At 36.6% G+C, this 22,208-nt stretch overlaps 1 protein-coding gene across 4 annotated transcripts in view; it reads left to right on the forward strand.

Moving 5' to 3' along the window:
• The window catches only part of LOC115226650 (centlein-like), a 410,125-nt gene that overhangs the window by 204,130 nt on the left and 183,787 nt on the right, over nucleotides 1-22,208 (forward strand). For all 4 annotated transcript variants that reach the window (XM_036500365.1, XM_036500367.1, XM_036500368.1 and 1 more), the window contains one exon: nucleotides 950-1,038. In XM_036500365.1, the coding sequence (XP_036356258.1) occupies nucleotides 950-1,038 (89 nt within the window). The remainder of the gene's footprint in view (nucleotides 1-949; nucleotides 1,039-22,208) is intronic.

The raw sequence follows: 22,208 nt of genomic DNA on the forward strand, positions 1-22,208 counted from the left end.
GTGTGTGAAAATGCATGGCTTAGTGGCTAGGGATATTTGGCTTATAATCATATGGTCATGTGTTTGATTCCCTGTGGTGCATTGTGTTCTTGAGCAAGATACTTTATTTCACATTGCACCAGTCCATTCAGCTGGCAAAAATGAGTTGTACCTGTATTTCAAAGGGCCGGTCTTGTCACATTGTATCATGCTGAATCTCCATGAGGACTATATGAAGGATTTGTGTGTTTGTAGAGTGCTCAGCTACTTGCATGTTAATTTCATGAGCAGGTTGTTCTGTTGATCAGCTCAGCAGGAACCCTCATCATAGCAACCAACAGAGTGCCATTTGAATTTGTGTGTGTGTATTGGCCTCAGAATTTATGTGTGTGTGTGTGTGTGTGTGTGTGTGAGTTGCATCACTGAAATAATTGCAGTAAACTGGTACATCAAATAAAAATACTTTGTAGAATTTATTTCTCACAAGTTCCACAGATACACCATTTTCACTTTTATAAATGTAGTGAACTAGTAATTGACTTATTGGAAACATGTAATCAACAAGGCTATTCTTCGGAAAATGAATCATATAAATCAGTCCAACAAATAAATAAACCTTCATTTAGTTATAATAAAACCTAGCTCATTATGTGACACTATAACCACACAAATCTGGTTACAACACTTTAGACGGTCATTCAGACATTGGTAAATAGAGAAAAGAGAATTTTTGACATTTGTCCAAAGCAATGGAAATTGATCTTGAAAGAAGTCAGTGATTGGGAGGAATAGCAGTAATATGTCTGAGATTTGTCCAAGCAATGTAAACATGGAGGAGAAAAAAAGAGACATTAAACTGTCAGTGAAGAGGATCACTTTGTTTTGATATTTATTAGTGTTACTAATGTTGCTTTTTATGTTCTTGTTGTTATTGATGGTGTGTTTGTTTTGTTTTGTTTTTCGCCAACAGAGGAGTGCTAACCAAGCCAAAACAGAGAAACTAGAAAAAGAACTGAAGTCATTCCATGCTGTTAGAAATTCCCTTTTGGCTGAAAGACGGTAAAAACCTTCTTTAGTTTTACATTTATCTGTATTACAAATATTCCTTGTTTTGTTTCATTTGTTTTCTTTTGTTTTGCTTTTCTTTTTATTTTTGCTTTGCTACAAAACAGGAAATTCAATACTTTAGTTTTGGTTTTTACGATGTCAATCTATGTTAGTTTTAGAACTTCAAGAGACCATAATATCTGCAAGTATTTGTGTGGGTAAAAGTGATCTCACATGTACTCACTCTCTTACACACACACACACACACACACACACACATACTCATTTATACACGTACGTACATATTCACTCACATGCACACACATACACATGCAAAAGAGTTTTTTTAACTAAATCAGAACACATAGATAACAATCCTTGTTTAACATCTACTTCAAATTAAGTTAGACATTTCTATTAAATCACATACATCATATAAATTCAACACTACTTACTTTGAGCCTGTTAAGGAGCCTTTAATTTGTGGTTCAGCTGCTAGAAATTGCAACCAAATCACCCTCAACTCATACAGTTTTCTTAAAATTGTATAAGAGATTTCTCAATGTTCTTAAAATGGCATCAATGATTTCTAAAATCTAATTTAACCATTTCCTCAGAATTCTTCCTGTCACATACTTTCATTGTTGGTACTTTTACCCCAGCTATATGTTGCAATGTGTTTTTCTCTTTAATGAGGGCCTTACTTCTTACTTGAGCATCATAGAGGGTCAGTATTTTCTTATCCTAAATAGGATACCTATCTTTTGAGATACTATTTGCACAATCATTTACATGTGAGATTATCATAAGAAATCATCATAGATTGTGGTTTTAGTAACTCAGTTGGTTTTCACTTAGTGTTTTCCATGTGTAGAGATAGTATGGTAGAAGAGTTTGCTCTGTGTAATGGCTATAGGGCATCCAGCCCTAACCATAGGTGATTTTTTTAAACTTTACATTAAAATTACATGCACACACAAATGCACACACACACACACACACACACACACAAAAGGAGACACATTCTCTACAGCAGAAATGTTAAGATTGTTCTCCTTTATGAAGAGGATTGGCCTGCAAGAGTCCTGTGCTGGTGCCACATACAAAGTACACATGCCGGTGCCACGTTAAAACCACCCAGCACACACTGTAAAGTGATTGACATTAGGAGGGGCATTCAGCCATAGAAACCATGCCAAATCAGACTGGAACCTGGTGCAGCTTTCTGGCCCACCATCTCTGGTCAAACTGTTCAACCTATACCAGCATGGAATACAGATGTTTCACAAGGATGATTATATATATATATATATATATATATATATGTATATACTAGCCTTGAAGCTGCCCTTCGGCAGCATTCTACGTGGCTCCTGCAGAAGGCACCTTTGAGGCCTTCCGCCCCGCAATCAGGCCACTTCACAGCCCTTTACCCTTGTGTAATGTAATGTGCAAACTTATTTCTGCCAATGTGCTAAGCACTGATGCTGATCATAGTTTAATCAATAAGCATAGGAATGAGGTAAATGCAGTAAAAATAGTGGGCAGGTCAATGGGGTGCCATTTAAGCAGCCCTTCAGAAATTTAACCTCCTTATGATACTCCCTGGGAGTTCATGGTATGAAATTCATTGTCATTGCTCTGATTTGGTCACCAATTCCATGCATTTAGTTTAAAATGCAGTAAAAATAGCGGGGGTCAGTGGTGCCCCAATTAGGCAGCTCTTAAAAAAATAGACCCTCTTAGGACATTCCCTGGGATTAGGGAAGTTGTTGATTTGAGTTACCTTGTCGTTGCGCCAACAGTCTAGGAGGAGTTAACAAACATAAAACAATATCAGAGAGAGAACATCACTCAAATTTATAATAGGATATATATCTATATAAATATTGGTGCCTTGTTGTACCATTTACCTACTTCTATATATATACATATATATATAAATATATATATATATCAGTAAGTTGTCCATAAGTTAGAAATAAAAACACACTCAATACAAGTAATAATGCTGATATATATTTCTGTATCAATCAAGCGGTATATCTATTATATAAAATCCGTTCTGTCTGTGTGTCTTCTAGGATCTCGGGCATCCTCCATCCGATTGTGCTTAAATTTGATATGTAGATACCAACGGTATCAGGGCGGGTATAAGTCTTGAAAAAATTGCAAAAATCGATTCCAGGTGAGAATGTGATCAATAAAGCCATAGCAACGTGCATTTGTATGCGCAAGTACATCAGCTGTTGTGATGTACTTACTGGTACTTTAAACTCTTCGGTTGCATATTTGTGTGAATAAAATCGTTTTTTTTTTGGAATACAAAAAATGTCTATCTTTATTTCTTCTTTTGCTGGTGTCTCAAATTTAGGTTAAATCAGTGTTTCTCAAAGGGGAGGCCTATGGGATGGTCAGACAAGTTGTTTTGAGAATTTAAATGTTTGACAACTCAGCACCGTACATTGGACAGGGGGTGTTTTGCTTGTAGCATATAACTGGCCATAATGCCACCATAGGTTTCATGTTCAATAGTATTACTAGATAATATTAACAACTCTTCAGACCTTCTTTGCAACTATGAATTTATATGACCCCAGATATTTTGGGAAAGAGTCACATATTGTCTAGTGGCAATATACAGTACAAAATAGGCAGTAACATTCTATTTAGTTACATACCATAACCATTAATATAGTCATTGATGATATAAATGTATGTGTGTGTGTATGAATGTATGTATATATGTATAATCATAATTTTCCAATAAAAGGTGTAAAATACATTTCTTGTATGATTCCAGAAAAACTTTGAGTCACATTTTATCAAGTGATGGCTCTCAAAATATAATGTGTATGTGCACTACACACACAACCGAATCCCTCCACTATACACACATATGTACACATTGCAACCTTTAACCCCATCCCCTTATCACCCTATCACTTACTTGACCATCACCCTCTTATTTATTGTATTATTCTGCTGTTGTAAGAAATGAAAGCAGAAACTTTTAATACATACCATAGTATATTGGTTTCAAATTTTGGTACAAGACTAGCAATTTTGGGAGAGGGCTAAGATGATTAAATTATCCCGTTTTCAACTGGTACTTGTTTAATCAACCCTGAAAGGGATGAAAGGCGAATTCAATCGCAGCAGAATTTGAACCTAAAATGTAAAGTTGGACAAAATGCCATTATGCATTTTGCCCAGTGTGCTAATGATTCTACTGCCAACCACCACTCCCAGTCTTTGTGCTATACTCAATCATCCATCCCTCATTCTTATCATTCTTACCATCATTTCCAACTTATGTATCACTCTCACTCCTGTTCATAATTCATTACATTCACACCCCATATACATCTAACCATTTCCACCCCATGTCTTTATCCGTCTCTCACTTTTCTTCCCATTCTTCTGAAACTTCACCCACCCTTGTTGGTTCTTCTGTTCACCTTCTTGGACATGCTGCCATGAATGTATGTTCTGGCATTTCCTAACCACTATATTTACCTCACTTTTGGACACCAACCCAGTCTCCCACATCCACACATGAAAATTCTGTGAAAATGTGAGTTAGCCATGAATCTCCTGCACATTCTTTCACATTCACCCTGGTCATGTTTTAACCTCTCAACATCTTGTTTGAAGCAACTACCCTATTTTCTGTTCCCTCTCTCAGAAGAGCAGGTGACCTCATTTGTGCTGGTACCATGAAGAAAGCACCCAATACACTCTATAAAGTGGAAGATATTAGGAAGGCCATCCAACCATAGAAACCAGGTCAAATCTGAAACACTTGAGCAAGACATGGCTCTCTTAGCTATTGAATCTTGTCCAAATGTTTGAGCCCATGCTAGCATGAAAGCGGATGTAAAAATGATGCTAATGGTGATATTGATAATGATAGGTACATATACATATTTATATGTTTGTGTTAACATACATACATACATACGTGTGTGTGTGTGTGTGTGTATGTATATATATATATATATATATATATATATACACACATTATATATAATCATATATATATATATATTTATATATATATATATATATATATATATACACATTATATATAATATATATATATATATATTTATATATATATATATATATAATATATATATATATACACATACATACATACATACGCAAACATTATATATACATATATATAACGTACATGCATACATACATATATACATACATATATATACACACATCCAGCTACCCATATATATGAATATATGCTCACAGATACATGCTTGTGTATATGTATACATACCTATACACATGTAAACACACACATACATACACTCACACTTAAACGATAATATAATATTATATATAGTGTGTGAGAAAGAAAATCACGAGTACAATTTTTACTAGCATATCATTTCATTGTTCCCTCTTCATCTTGTCACTGTTTTTTACAGCCATTTTTTTATCTTTCCATGCCATCACGAAGAGGTGTGGAGAAAGGGGCTGTGTTCTTAAATTTGGATATTTGCATATTATAGGAACAATTGATTTTCACAGCTGGATGCCCTTTCTACCACTAACCAACTCATCTGTGACATAAGAATGGAACCTGTCTGTCAGTGCGGAATAATGTGGAATTGTGACAACGACTGTTTAACTCTATTTGTCTGTAAAGAACATAGATAAATCTGATTAGATCAGTCGATGGCTTCGTGTCTGAAACAGAAATCTGTTTAAGAGTTGCCAAAATTAAACTTTTGCAGCTTTTTTTTCTCTTTTTCTTTTTTCTTTTTTCTTTTTCTTTTTTTTAACATACATAAACCAATGAAGAAAGTCAGAAATGTTATTTTATATTTTTATCATTTTATTATTACCTGTTTTTTTTTTGTTGCTGAATTTTTATTCATACGAAGCTAAATTATGAAATATCAGACATTTCAAGCATTATAACTGTCATGTTTGTTTTCTTCTACACAAGATTAATAAGATATTTGTTGTTGTTATTGCTGCTGCTGTTATTGTTACAGTTGTCGTTGTTGCTGCTGTTGTTGTTGTTCAACCCTTGGCCAAAAATGATTGAGTAAACCTATGTTTAGAGAGATTCTAGATATTCTGCTTCACCCATGCTAGCATGGCAAAGTAGATATTGACCCTTTAGCATTTAAACCAACCACATCCAGCCCAAATATTCTTATTTCTTTATTGCCCACAAGGGGCTAAACATAGAGGAGACAAGTAAGGACATTAATTTGATTATATCGACCTCAGCGCGTAACTGGTACTTAATTTATCGACCCCGAAAGGATGAAAGGGAAAGTCGACCTCGGTGGAATTTGAACTCAGAACGTAACGGCAGACAAAATACCACTAAACATTTCGCCCGACGTGCTAACGTTTCTGCCAGCTTGCCAGTTTACATTCAAACTGGCCAGCTTCAGCCTCTCATGCGTACCCTATGATGTCACTCTGAAAATAAACAATCACCTCATCGAAATCTCAAAACTTCAAGACAATGTATGATTAATTCAAAAACAAAGTGAGCAAATAAAATAAGCATTACGTGTGACAGAGTAATTTGAATGCTAAGTTGTTAAAACTATGATGATGAGTTGGCAAATATTTGTTTTTGAAATTTCTGCAAAGAATGATTTAATCATCGTCATCATCATCATTATTTAATGTCCACTTTTCCATGCTTGCATGTGTCAGACAGAATTTATTGAGGCTTATTTTTTTTACAGATCGATACAAAGAACTGTGTGTATGCACATATCCGCCCATAGCCTCCTACCTCATAGATTTCCATCACATGTGCTGGTACAGACGTGTTTTTCGTTTCCTGCTAGATCATTGTGCCAGAGCTTCATTCTCATTCAATGCAACATCCAAGTTGGAAGAGGCCTCATGGCAGACACAGCACTCGATGGCTGGACATGATTGGGAAGGATCTCCAGAGGTTTGACATCACCTTGGATGATGCAAAGGGGCTGGCGCAAGACTGTTAGTGATTGAGAGCACTGAAGGATCTGATCAGCTCTACACATGATGATGCCTCTGGGACCACTAACTTGGAATGATCCCAGCCCCATCAAGCAAGAACATGAAGCCAGCCACACCCTTCTGGTTGCTAGCCCTCACCAGTTTCCAAGCAAGGTGATATTTTCGCATAGCTTGACATGTTTCTCACAGAAGAGTAGAAGTGAACTACCTCACTTGTCTGATATGCTAGGGATGCTCAATTATAACCATTACCTGATGTCTAGAGAAGAGTACGCACAAACACATACAAACACATGCACATATACATGTTTAATTGACGATGATGATGATATAGATAGATAGATAGATAGGCAGGCAGATAGCCAGACAGACAGACAGACAGGCAGATAGACAGACACACATACAGACATTAGCAAATGGATTATCCAGCATTACTACAATTGTTTCATTAGAAATTTTTATTGTAACATAAGCATAATACAATTAGATTGTATAGAATGATACATAACTCCAGACTCAACAGACCACCAAATAAACAAGTGAGCAGTGACTTGTTTTATTGTATTGTTACACCATGCTTAAGTTGCCATTCATTATTAACTAATTTTGGATACTTTTGGAATTCCGAATTACATAACAACAGTGAAGCTCCTTCATTGATGCATTCCATGTTGTGTCATTCTGTCTCGCCAATTTGTGGCATGCTTCACTTTGATATACTTTGATCTTTTATGGATCCCCTGTAATTAAAACTGCACATATATATATATATATATATATGTTTGGATGGATGGATTAGCATGTGCGCAGCTTGATCCTCCGTCTCCCACAATGCCAGACTGTCATCATTGCAAAGCGCTGCGACGGCCACCCCAAATCATGTGGCTGACACATAATGGAACCCGACAGCAGCAGAAGAGGAACAGCAAGGCCGCACACACGTGGACGACAACGAACAAACAAAACGGACAGACGCCCAGTCTGTTCACGCCCACTCTTCGCTCACTTGTCTCATGGATCCTCGTCATTTCTTCCTTTACACCCGCCCGCTGCTGCCCTCATATATATATATATTATATTTTTTTTAAATATTCATATGTTATGTATTGATATATGTATATGCATTTTAAGTCAAATTTATATATGTATGAGTATGATTGCCTAATTTGAGTTTATATCTTAAGTCCTATACATACATACATACACACACACATATATATATACACACACACACACATATATATAATCATACACACACATATATATATATATACACACACACATATATATAATCATACACACACACATATATATAATGTCAATTTCAATTTTCCTGGCAATAGATCTGTGACAACCAATTAGTTATAAAATATATATCAAATTCAAAGCTAATTATTTTCAACTAATTTTGGTTCACGCTGAATTGTATTGAAGAATTGGCTAAACCAGTTTTCAGTTGAGTAATTGATAACAAGGAATTTTAAATTCTATTTGGATGAGAGTAAAATATTTTATGATAATTTTCCTATTTTGCTTCCCTGATTATGTAAATATCTATATTTAGGTAAATTGTTCAGAAATTTAACGATATTAACAAGTGGTTTCTGTAAATTATTTATTGAAGCCTTTGTTTAAATTATTTGCTTAATGCTTGTTGCTTGTAAGGCTAAGGTAATTGGATAAAAATAGGCTAGGGCCTGCTAATAATGTTTTATCTTATTGAAATATATTAGGCATATTTAGAGTATTGCATGCCTAAATATAAAGGAAAGTGATTGCCCTAAAAGTATTAACCTGCCCTTGCAATCTTCCTCCCACCCACCACCTTGTGTGAATGCTATTTGGTTGTTGGAAAGAGTGAGCCATAAAAAGCCTTTTATCTGTAGGCATTTTGTCATTTTAGGCACCGTTGACATGGCAACGAGTGTGAAAGCTAGTAAAATGTCAGCACGCTGCCATATCCAACTTTACAAAACATTCATTGGTTGTGACAAATTCTGCCCTCAGGCACTATGACTCAGTGACCGAAACAACATTCTCTATATTTGTCTCATCAAGATCCTCTTTTTCTTAGTGAAGATGAGGAGGCAACGCCAGGAAAAATATATCGACACATACTTCGACGATGTAATGAGAAGTACGGCTCGAAATGAAATTACTGATATTGTCAAAGTCAGAAAAGCATTCATAATGGTCTTTAAGTAATGAACATGCAAAAGGAGGAAAATTATTTAAGTGTAAACCTTGTGCCTTAAGGCAACTGCATAAAAACCTTCTCAGCAGTGCTTGTAATTTAACTCTGATTTTTCATTTGGGAAATGTGATACATTTCTGCTCTAAGCTTGTAATCTTTAGCAAAAACTAACTGAATATTGTTTGTTGTGGACCTGTTAGTTCCCCCCCCCCGAGTTACTGACTGCTGTGAATGGCTCATAGATATTAAGTAATGCTAATTACTTTCGACAGTTAGCTATCTTTAATATATGATAGCTTCTTTCACATTGCAGTGTGTATCATCAGGAGAAACATTATAAGACAACACCCACTTCCTTAATGTTCATAATAGGCAATGACAAGAAGAAACAGAAGAAACAAAGGAATTAGAAACAATAGCAATTGTTGTTGTTTTTATTATTATTCAGACGATGATATCAGCTATAAATATATTCATTAATGAATGTTTCATTAGTTTAGATGAAATATAAATAAATGGCACTTCTTAAACATGTCAATATGCATTCGTGGGAGCATGTATGTATGTATAAGTGTGTGTATGTATATATAGAGAGATATATCTATTATATAAAATCCATTCTGTCTGTGTGTGTGTTTTCTAGGATCTTGGGCATCCTCCATCCGATTGCGCTCAAATTTGATATGTAGATACCGACAATATCAGGGCGTGTATAAGTCTTGAAAAAATTACAAAAATCGATTCCAGGTGAGAATGCGAGCAATAAAGCCGTTTTTACCCTGCTTTTCTCCCATCAACCTATACATAACTGCACCTTCCATTTTTGTTGCTTTTGTACTGCTTAAAGGCATGTTTCTTTCCTGCCAAGCTTACTGTTTAAACCATGTTTGTATTCTCCCAGTCAACAGCCTTATCATTACTGGTACTTTAAACTCTTCAGTTGCATATTTTCTTTGGAATAGAAAAGAAGTCTATCTTTATTTCTTCTTTTGTTGGTGTCTCAAATTTAGGTTAAATCAGTGTTTCTCAAAGGGGAGGCCTATGGGATGGTCGAACAAGTTGTTTTGAGAAAATTTGGTTTAAATGTTTGACAACTCAGCACCGTACATTGGATGGGGGTCGTTTTGCTCGTACTATATATAAGCATATAAATGAGGATATGTATTGATATGTATGTAAATTAATATGTATGCACGTGTGTTAATATGAATTTATATATATGAATTTATATATGGGGGCATGCGTCAATGTGCATATATGTATATGTGCACCTCTGCATACATATGGTCTATATACAGCTTGTGTTGTGGAACATTGTCTTCTTCAGCTGTCGGCTGGAGATCACAATGATTTTGGAACCTGCCAACAGTACTCTTTTATGCAGTAATGTATAGATCAAAACAGTTTGGTTCAGAATCTTTGTAACCCTGAGTTTCAAGTGTGTGATTTGTCTTTGGCCATTTGGAGTCTGAATGAGAGATTGATTGAAGAGAGTCAATGTTTATTACTGGACGTTAACCTGCTATTGGTCAAGAAAGGTCTTGTGATATTAATGTCAGTATTTTAGTATTTTAGAGACAGCAGTTAGATGGAAAATGCCACGTGGTAAACAGGAAATTGATCGCGTAGTGAACAGGAAATCGACCACGTGATGGACAATATATCAGTTGTGTGGCTGGTGGGAAAGTAGGAAAGGGGCAGTAGATGTGGGGGCATATATGTATATATGTACATGTATATGCCCATATATCTGTGTGTATGCATCAGTATTTATATGAGTGTGTATATATGCTTAGATGTACATTCCTACATCTGCACACATACACATATGCAAAAGCACACACACACATACACAAAAGCACACATGCATACGCGTATGTATACACAGACACACACACATACACGAAGGCACACATGCATGTGCACATATATACACACATGCACACAAACCTTTATTTCCATATACATATGCACACACTCATGTGCACAAACTTACACCATCCAATGTTATTACTAGGCACTAGACGGGTATGACAGCCAGTGACTTCAAGTGAAGATACTCCCAGCATTTGCATTCATTTAGATCCAGGGACCAAGAGACCTCAACTTCCCTGTCGTGCTTTCTCTGGAGACTTTGTGACCTCTGAGATGAAACACCTAGCATCAAGTGGACTATTATCAACAGGGTGCCACCATATTCACCCAGCACTCCTAATTACCAGTTGTGCCTCCATGAAAAACTGCACATCATCTACCAACCCACTGTATCCATCAACAAAAAATATGAAGTATCGTATTGCTGTTACCAGAGGTACATCCTGCTGGTAAATTTCAAACCATTGGCCACTGACAATCTGGATACACCTCCTTAGTACAATCCACACCTAGCACTGTCTGCACCAAGGTGATCATTACAAATTAACCCCATGAACACTACTGCAAATCACCAATCCCCAACACTTTCCCATACTTGTCTGTCCATATATTCTCACCCACCTTATACATCATCCCTTGTGTATGACCACATGAGTGTATGTGTGCTTTATGAGTGTATGAGTGCACATATGCATTTGCTCACTGTATGCATGCACACGGATGTGGGTGTACATGTGTGTGCATGCATTCCCATGTACATGTACACCCATGCATGTGTGTATATGTGCACACTTGTGTGTGCATGTGCTCATGTGCATATGTACATGGAGATAAAAATGTGCATGTGTGTGTGTGTGCCTGGGCATGTGTGTGTATGTGCATCTAAGCATGCACACACGCGCATGTATGCATACATGCAAGTATATGGGCATATATATGTACATATATACATATATACACCCACATCAACTGCTCCTTCCTACTTCCCTCAACCACATGACCAATATCTTATTCACCACGTGGTCTATTTCCTGTTCATGTGGTATTTTCCATCTAACTGCTGTCACTAAAATACTAAAATACAAACATTAATACCACATGACCTTTCTCAACCAATTGCAGGCTAATGTTGTGTAATAAACATTGACTCTCTTCAATCAATCTCTCATTCAGACTGTAATGGCTGAAGACCAGCCACATGCTTGAAACTCAGAGTGCCAAGAAATCTGAATCAAACTGTTTTGATCTATACATCTAACTCCTAATAAATGTGTTTGGCACCCTTCTTTCATTTGTCTATTCACTCTTTGATATATATATATATATATATATATATAATATATATATATATATATATATACATACATACACACACACACTCACACACTTTATTTGTGCTTTAACGAGGCTACCATTGGTTTCATGTCGATAGAGAGACATATCGCTCAACAATTATTCAAGTATGCCACATTTGACGTTGGTGGATCAATATTCTTATTTGTGGGTTAATAAGGCTACCAATGGTTTCATGTAGTAGTCTTCCAACAATAATCAAGCCTATCACGTAGGTACATTGGTATGCATCTTGATGACAGCTGAGAGGTTGCTCTCTACATGAAACTATTAGAGGCCTTATCAACCCACAAATAACAAATCTTTTATATCCACAAATAGCATATATCTTTTATTTGTTTCAGTCATTAGACTGCAGCAATAACTTGAAGAATTTCAGTCAAACTTATTAACCCCAGTACTTATATTTTTGTGAAGCCTGGTATTTATTCTGTCAGACTCTTTTACTGAACTGCTAAGTTATGGGGATGTAAACATGCCAGCACCAGTTGATAGATAGATGAATGAATGGATGGGTGCATCTGTATATATATATATATATATATATATATATACATACATACATATATATGTGCATACACATACATGCATGCATGCATGCATACATACACACATACATACATATGCTTACATATATATGTGTAGTTTCTTCTAGATATTGTATCAAATGGCCACTGCCTTTATAACAGCCAAAGTGAAAATTTTTTGAAGTAGAAATTGCTAACAGTAAGACACACTATCTACATTTACTGGGATTATAGCATCAACGAAATCACAGTAGATGTTTCATAATGTATATAAAGTTCTGCATATATAGCATATCAATAATACAAACAACACTGTGCCACATAATAGCTCCCATGCCAGTGCCACATAATAGGTTTTTTCAGTGAGGATTGACATTGAACTAAACAACTATACTTTGTCATCAATCACACAGTGACACATGGCCTTTTGGTTCAGGTTTTAGGCTCACAATTGTTAAATTGCAGATTCAATTGCCAGACCAGGTGTTACTTCAAGGTACTTCCTTTCATGTTGCTTTAGTTCACTCTGCTTAAAAAAAAAAAGAGTAATTGTAGAAGCTGACTGTTGGCCTTCCAATAGATTGGTATCCCATTCAGGCATGAGAAAGCGTGTTGTGCTCTTTGTCACATAAATGTCTTGGAAACTAAGATAAGCTTCAGCCAAATGGGCACGGAGGCTTGAGACAAATTTTAACAGTGTACCTATGGATTACACCTAATTGATTTTAATCAATTACTTATGTGTCTTAACCCTGCCAGATCATGCTTGGCAAAGTTTCATAACAACAACAAAAGCAAAAACAACTATTTTCTTTTTAAATACTTTCTCCTCTTTTCCCCTAAGTGTGTCTAATGTATTGTTAACTAGGAAAAATAAATCTGATCATGATATATGAAAATATGAATAACCGAATAGTTGTTGATCTGCACATCATCTGCTTTCTTCTATTTGATCATGTGAGATAATCTATCTGCACAGTCTATGTGTCTGTCCATCCGTCCGTCCATCCATGTGTGTGTGTGTCTGATGGGCTCTCCCATCACAGATAACATATGAGCATTCAGCTTTTGCCGAACAGCCTGCCAAATGTTCATGCCACACATTAGCTCACTCTCTCCATCAAATCGACGTCTGAACAGATGCACCATATACCATGCGTCGGGTCTTGAACTGATCACAGAGCAATGTGAGATGAAGTGTTTTGGTTGAGAAAACATTGCACCACCTGGTCTAGGAATTGAAATCACGATCTAGCAATCATAAGTGTAACGCCCTAACCACTAACCACTATATGAAACAAGATTAAGAATGGAGAAAATTACATCATTAACTGATGATTGCACCATGCGTTACCAACTGTTGTTTCTAGTGTGCAATAATATTTAGATATAGGAAAAGGTATACAATACCAGTCAAATTATTATATCTGAAAATACATGCTAACACAATGTTATCAAGGCAAACCAAAATTGGGTAGCTCATTGTTAGATATAGTTAATCAAAATCATTTAACACAGAGCTTTATAGATTTCTGCCTGGATTTACTAATCTCTTTTCACTTATAATAATAATAATCTCATGGCTTCTGATCTTAACTGATTGGAAGTGTTATCATGTACTTTGTTTTGTCTTGGTATAAAAGATGGGCTACAGCAAATATTCTGCTCAATACCACAGATTTGCTTGTCAGTTGTTTGACCTTAACCAGTTGAGCATGTCCCTTAGTGGCTGACGATATGTGCATCTCTGATCACGAGCAGAAGTAGTTGGGGAGCATCGTAGCCATGTGTTGAGAGGGATTCTTTGGGGTTTGAATAATTCACCTCTGGAAACATGGGTGGTTCTTTCAACATCCTTAAACAACCCTTATTCAGGGACCTTTTGAGCGGGATGGGCTATTCAACCTGAAGAAAATTCTAACTGGGCCCCACCTGCAAGGTCATGTGCTGTTTATCTTGATATGAGATCACCATGTCGCGCACATATGGTTGTGATGCATGTGCCTGGTGTACCTTTATCAGACGGGTAGTCATGATGGGTATATTGGGCTTCGTATATTTTACCCCAGTGTCACTTTGATGGCATGCACTGCTCTCTCACTCAATAATAATAATAATAATAATAATAATTATTATTATTATTATTATTATTATTATTATATTATAATAATAATAATAATTATTATTATTATTATTATTATTATTGAGTAAGAGAGCAGTGCATGCCATCAAAGTGACACTGGGGTAAAATATATGAAGTCCGGTATACTCATCATGACTACCCATCTGATAAGGGTACACTAGGCACATGCATCACAACCATATGTGCACGACATGGTGATCTCATATCAAGATAAACAGCACATGACCTTGCAGGTGAGGCCCAGTTAGAATTTTCTTCTGGTCAAGTAACTCATCCCACTCAAACGGTCCTTGAATAAGTGTTGTTTAAGAATGTTGAACGAAACACCCATGTTTCGAGGGGTGAATTATTCAAACCCCAAAGAATCCCTCTCAACACATGGCTTTGATGCGCCCCCACTACTTCTGCACGTGATCAGAGATGCACATATCGTCAGCCACTAAGGGACAAGTGGTTAAGGTCAAACAACTGACAAGCAAATCCGTGGTATTGAGCAGAATATTTGCTGTAGCCCATCTTTTATGCCAAGACAAAACAATGTACATGATAACTTATTATTATTGTTTTTTTTTTGTTTTTTAAAGTGGTGAGCTGGCAGAAACATTAGCACACTGGGCAAAATGCTTAGCAGTACTTTGATTGTCTTTGCACTCTGAGTTCAAATTCTGCCGAATTCAGCTTTGCCTTTCATCCTTTCGGGGTCGATAAATTAAGTACCAGTTGTGTCCTGGAGTACGATCTAATCGACAGGCCCTCTCCTCCCCCAAAATTTGGGAACTTGTGCCTAGAGTAGAAAAGATTATTATTATTAGTAGTAGTAGTAGTATTGAGGAGGCGGTAAACTGGCAGAATTGTTAGCACGTTGGATGAAATGCTTAGCGGTATTTCACTGATTGCTACATTTTAAGTTCAAATTCTGCGGAGGTTGACTTTGCCTTTCATCCTTTCGGAGTTGATAAATTAAGTACCAGTTGAACACTGCTGTCGATGTAATGGACTTATCCCTTCCCCCCACATTTCAGCACTTGTGCCTAGGTAGAAAGGATTATAATTAAGGTAGTATGCTGGCAGAATCATTAGCATGCCAGGCAAAATGCTTAGCAGCATTTCATGTCTTTACATTCTGAGTTCAAATTCTGCCAAGGCCAAGTTAGCCTTTCATCCTTTCGAGGTTGATAAATTAAGTACCAGTGAAACACTGGGGTTGATGTAATCAACTAGTCCCTGCACCCAAAATTTCAAGCCTTGTGCCTACATTAGAAAGCATTATTAGTTTTATTATTATTATTATTATTATTATTATTATTATTATTATTACATCTCACTCTCTCCCTCTTTACAGATACATTTCTTACTCTATTCCTCAAGAGGCCTTTTGCACTTATCATTTTCTCTCTGCTTTCATCCTTCATTTTTAGTTTCATTTTAGTATGAACACACACACATGCATGCATGCACACACATTCCACGTAGTACATCTGATTTTAAGATATATGATATTTACGCAAACACATTAATACATATATACATACATGCACCTATACAGTTTTATTCATACAAATTTGTAAGCATTCATACACATTTCCTTCCTTTCAGATATTTTAGGGGAAGAAATTATTTTTCTATCATTATTATTATTATTTATGTTGTTGTTAGAAATTTCTCCTTTTTTATTTCTTTTGTTTTATTTTATTTATTATTTATTTCTTGCTAATCCTGTTTGATTTCTTTGTTTAATTCAAATATTCAAAGGTTTTGTTTTCTGATTTTCAACCACTGTCAGCAGAGAAATATTTGGGTGACTGTGAATGAACACAATGGTTCCAAGAGAACTCATGGAATTGCTAGGCTTCTCTTCAAAGTGAAATAATGAGGGAATCATATTTAATTGAAGTGTGAGTTATGTCACAATGTCGGTTGATTTCACGCTGAAGTGTGAAGCTTAGGAGAAGGAGGGAAGGGCAATTAAATGCCAGTGAGGGTGTTAGGAATTCACCCACTGGGGAGAGTTGAAGAGGGAGGAGAATGTGTCCTGTAGGATACTAATCAGCCACAGAAGAAGGCTAAAGGGAGGGGAATCATATTATGGATGGTCTAATATGCAGTATGGAAGGAGTGCAGGTGAAGAAGGTATGCCTAATAAACAAATGTTGGCTGATCTACAGTGAAGAGATAGCTGGGAAGTTAAGTGTCCTGGAGTACTTAAGCTATTCTACAAGAAACTAGGTGGAAAGAGTGTCATGTTTGCATTAATCAGCTGTTATTCAATGAATTTGGTTGGTGTACCTTGGAGAGAGTTTAATAATTGTCCTATGTGGGAGCGATCTGCTCTGCTGTGGTAAGGGTGGTAGGGATGTCTTCAGATTAGAATCAAACCCCACCCCAGGTGAAAAGAATGAAAGTTGGTGGTAGTGGTGGTGGTGGTAGTAGAGTATTTGATATTCAAAGTTTAAAACGCAAAAGAAAATAAAGAAAAAGAACTTGTGTATTCTAAATGTAAGGCTAAAAAACAACAGTGTAAATGCAATATAGGAAGGATAATGTAATAAAAGAAGAATATTAAATAAGACTAAATTAAGTGACGTATGACAGGTGAAGCTAGGAATTTGTTAAGGTGGAGTTATTTATGAAGTGTGGGTGTTATGCATGGTGGAATATTGAGACGAATTGAAAGGTCAGAAATTATCACCATTTTCAGGCTTGGCTGAATTTGTGTGTTTACTGAATTGAGCTAACTTTTCTATAAGTTGCATGGGAATGTGTGTGTGTGTGTGCATGGCTTGTATGTGTGTATGCGTTTTTCAAGTGAGAAGCTGATTAGCAAGAAATCTGTCAGCTTTTATGACTTTCAAAGCTTACATTTTCTGGAATGGATAATTTAGCAATAATAATTTGTATAAAAAGAAAATATAAAATAAAATAAATTTGAAAAAAAAATAAATGTAAAGTAAAAGAAAATGACTGAGACAACGCTTTTTTTCCTTGTTTTTTTTTTTTTTTTTGTGGAGTTTTTTGAGCGGGGAGGAATTTTTTTTTAAGGTTATCTGTTAACCTTTCATTATCAAAGATGAATTTCATAAGCGATGTTCTTTGGGAAATCCTTTGATGTTGTTACTTAAACAAGTACCAAAGATTAACTTAGGTGATAAAGCACTCAAGATGGAATCAGCAAGTTATCTGGTGAATTTTTATTTTGACTCCATCGTCATATGAATATTAGTATTTGGTACTAAATATCTGATGACTAATAATTATCCCCATTATTTCCTAGACATCTCTCTTAATGTTGTCTGATACTACCTTTATTACACTTAAATGTCTTCAGTCATTTGCCCCCTGTAAGTGCGTGTGTGTGTGTGTGTATGCGCATGCACACATTTTGGGGTTATGCTTATTTGATTTAATTCTGTATTTGTGTGTGTGTATGTGAATGAGAGAAGAGGTTTGTTTAAATTGCAAGGACAAAAGGGGAGACCCTCTATGTGGTTGCTAAGCCTGCTTGAAATAACAACTAAATCTCCTTCAAATTAATCCTTACCATTTTAAAAGGAAATAAAGCACTTCTGAATTATTACTTTGTTTGACTTAAGCTCTTTGCTCCCTGAGGAGAATAGGCCATCAGTAATCTTTCTTCACTGTTCTTGACTCTGACTCTATTCTGCTCTTCTGTAGAATCCCTGCTTTTATTTTGCTGCACTACATCATGTGTCTCCCTAATGGAAGACCTTCCTCTCACAGATCTCATTGGTTTTGAATTGTCATCAATGCCCCTATAACTTTGCTTTTTTTTGCTTGGGAGGTGGGGGTGCTGACCATATGCAGTTCCCCTTTTTTTAACTTATGGACAGAGGTGGTTTAAATTAGTTTGTCCTTTGTTCTTTGATATGTCCAGCATGGAAGGCCCTGCCAAGAGTTTGTGTTCTGCTGGCAAAGCTCTCAGAGTCACTGAAGCAAATAAGTGGTGGTGGTAGTGGTGGTACCAGCAGTGGCAATGGTAAGGGGTGGTGGTAGAAGCAATGGTGGTGGTGATAAAGGAGCTAGAACATAAATTGGGTATAAGAGAAATCAGATGTAGTGCGCCAGAGAGGAGACTGCACAGATATGGGCATATAATATCAATGGAGAATGACAGCTATATAAGCATGTTCTGAGCTATAAAAGTAGAATGTAACTGTATAAGAACGAGAGACTAAAGAAGATTGAGAATGAAGGTAGTAAAAAGGGATCTTGAGATGTTATAGCTGATAAGAGAAATGACAGAAAACTGTGTCAACCAGCAATATGTGGTGCTGCAGAAGCCCCAACCTCTTACACAAGCCTAGTACATGCACTCATTTCTTCATCCCTTACCTGTTATTATGGTCATGCACCCTCTTGTCTATTGCCCATTTTATACCCTCACCCCTTCCATCTAGTCTCCAAACTGCTGTATCTGTTCTGTACTACCTTATCTCTTCTATTTACAATGTCATGCCACCCCAAATTGAGAGGAAAGTACTTGACTGCATGCATATTGAATATATTTCTCTCTCATACCTCCATCACCTATATCCTGCTACATATCTGTCTTCTGAAATCCTAATGCTTGAGTGGAGAAGGATTGCACCCTGACAACTTTTACCATTCCTCTTTGATTCTCCTGTCACCCGACTCTCTTTGCTTTGACATGTTAAGTCGAGCATGTGCCTGGCTTCTCATAATCATGTTATTTCTCCACCATACACCACTCTACCCACCCATATATATATAACATGAAGAAACACTACGGCTACTCACATCTCCTCCTCTTTCTCTCCCTACTGTCTGTATTTTTCTAACTCTCTATCACAAATCCCTTGATACTATTTTTCCCTTTCCCTCCTATTCCTTCCTTCCAACTCCTCTTTCCTTTCTGCTCCACTTTACCCACCCATGTATAATGTTGGGAAGTTCTACATCTCTTACTCAACATTCATTATTCTATCACTAACTACCTAACATTGCTTCTGCTTTCTCTCTGTTACTCCAACCTTTCTCTAACATTGTCTCTCCTCTACCATCATCTCTCAGCAACAAACCTGTTTAACTTCAATAAGAACAGTCTTGGGCCCTAACAAACCAGCTAACCCATACTGGCATGGTGAATGGACTTAACCACTCCATCACTCGGTCCACCAGCTTATCTTCCCCTTTACCATTATCACTTTGTTCCACCTCACCTTCACACTAATCCATGACATTACTCTTCCCCTTCTCTCCTCTGACTCCATTACTCCCTACACACCACTGTTCCCTCTGTTATTCTCTCCATTACCATCCTCTCACAATAAATCCATTCCATACATCATGAAGCCCCACTTTCATTTTCCAAACTACAACATAACCTCAAAAGTGCTGGTGCCACAAAACACACACAGGCTGTAAGGGATTGGCTATTGATTAAAGCAGTAACAATGCATGACTTGAGAGGGTTCTTTTGTCTCTCTGATGGCAAGGCAACCTCTGTAGTGGTGGTGCTATGAAGAAATATACCCTGTACACTCTGTTAAAATGCTTGGTGTTTGGAAGGGCACTTAAACACAGAAACCATGCCAAAAATGAGACATTGGAACAAGATGTGCCCCCAGACTATTGAGACCTATCAAACTAGCTCACCCATGGGCTAGTTTGATAGGTTTCAATAGTCTGGGGGCACATCTTGCTCCAATGTCTCATTTTTGGCATGGTTTCTGTGTTTAAGTGCCCTTCCAAACACCAACTATTTTAACAGATTTAAATACTGATTTCAAATTTTGGCACAAGGCCAGCAATTTTGGGGTAAGAGAGAAAGTCAATAATATCAACCCCAGTGCACAACTGGTACTTTATTTTATTGACCCTGAAAGGATGAAAGGCAAAGTCGACCTCAGCAGAATTTGAATTCTGAACATAAAGATGGACGAAGTACCATTAAGTACTTTTCCCTGCATGCTAACAATTCTGCCAGCTCACTGCCTTTAAATATATTTAGATATTGCAAAGCCTTGTGGTGAGTGAAATAAGAATATAAAAATGTAAAAAAAAGTTCTTATTTTCACTCACAGTGAGGTTTTGCAAATATTTTAAATAAATGAATGTTTGAATTCACAATCCCTTAATAGATAGGTAGTCTTGCAATTTAAATGCCATGGTCAAATGGACTTCTTACATTAAATAGCAACATCTCAAATTGATTTCATTTCTGCAATGCTTTATCATTGAAGATGAACTGATTCAATGACTCTTTTACAGGAGTCAACCTTTGTTATTTTCACTAATACTATTTGCTACAAACCCACACACCCAGTAGACAAAAACAGTTATTGAAAAGTTGCATTTCAATCCATCACTATGGCATTGCTGATAATTACCACATTTCTCTTTTGACAAAGTGAAGTATATTTGCCACCTAAATGTGGATGACCCATATGGGATGATGCTACTGTAGTTTTTATCCCCGGGAAGACATCTCCTCCAACTGGCTAACAACACACTGTCTGTGCCAGATCAGTATCTGTGAAAGGAAATCATTCTCATCTCTAGCCTGATGTGATACACATGAACCCGGGTTTCTGAGTAGTAACCCATCATCAGCATGTGACAATCACCAGCGAGGGATGAGAAGGGATTTAGAATGCAAAATACTATATGCTTTTTCCAGTGACAAATCGTTCCTGATCTCAAGAAAGGCGAAACAATCAATAATAAATCTCTGAGTGAGATGTAAACAGTAGCAGCATGACATCATGAAGTATATTTGCCACCTAAATGTAGCTGACCCATATGGGGCAATGCTACTGTTGTTTAGAGCCCCAGGCAAAGTTTTCTGTATATTTATACTTATATTAGTTTCTTGTTTATATTAGTCTCTCTTGTAGTTAGAACAGTTCATAACATTCCTATCTTAGCTTTGTCAGTATACAACTTTTTCCTTCAGCCAACAAGTGATCCTCTACATGGTTTTTCAATTTACTGAAAATGTTAGCTGAATTTCACTTCTAGCAGGTAAAGCTGTGTGGTTAAGATTCTCACTTTGCAAGCACATGGTTTCAAGTTCAGTTCCACTGTGTGGCACCTTGAGTAAGTATCTTCTACT

The sequence above is a fragment of the Octopus sinensis genome, linkage group LG2, assembly GCF_006345805.1.
Source record: "Octopus sinensis linkage group LG2, ASM634580v1, whole genome shotgun sequence".
In the NCBI taxonomy this organism is placed as follows: domain Eukaryota; kingdom Metazoa; phylum Mollusca; class Cephalopoda; order Octopoda; family Octopodidae; genus Octopus; species Octopus sinensis.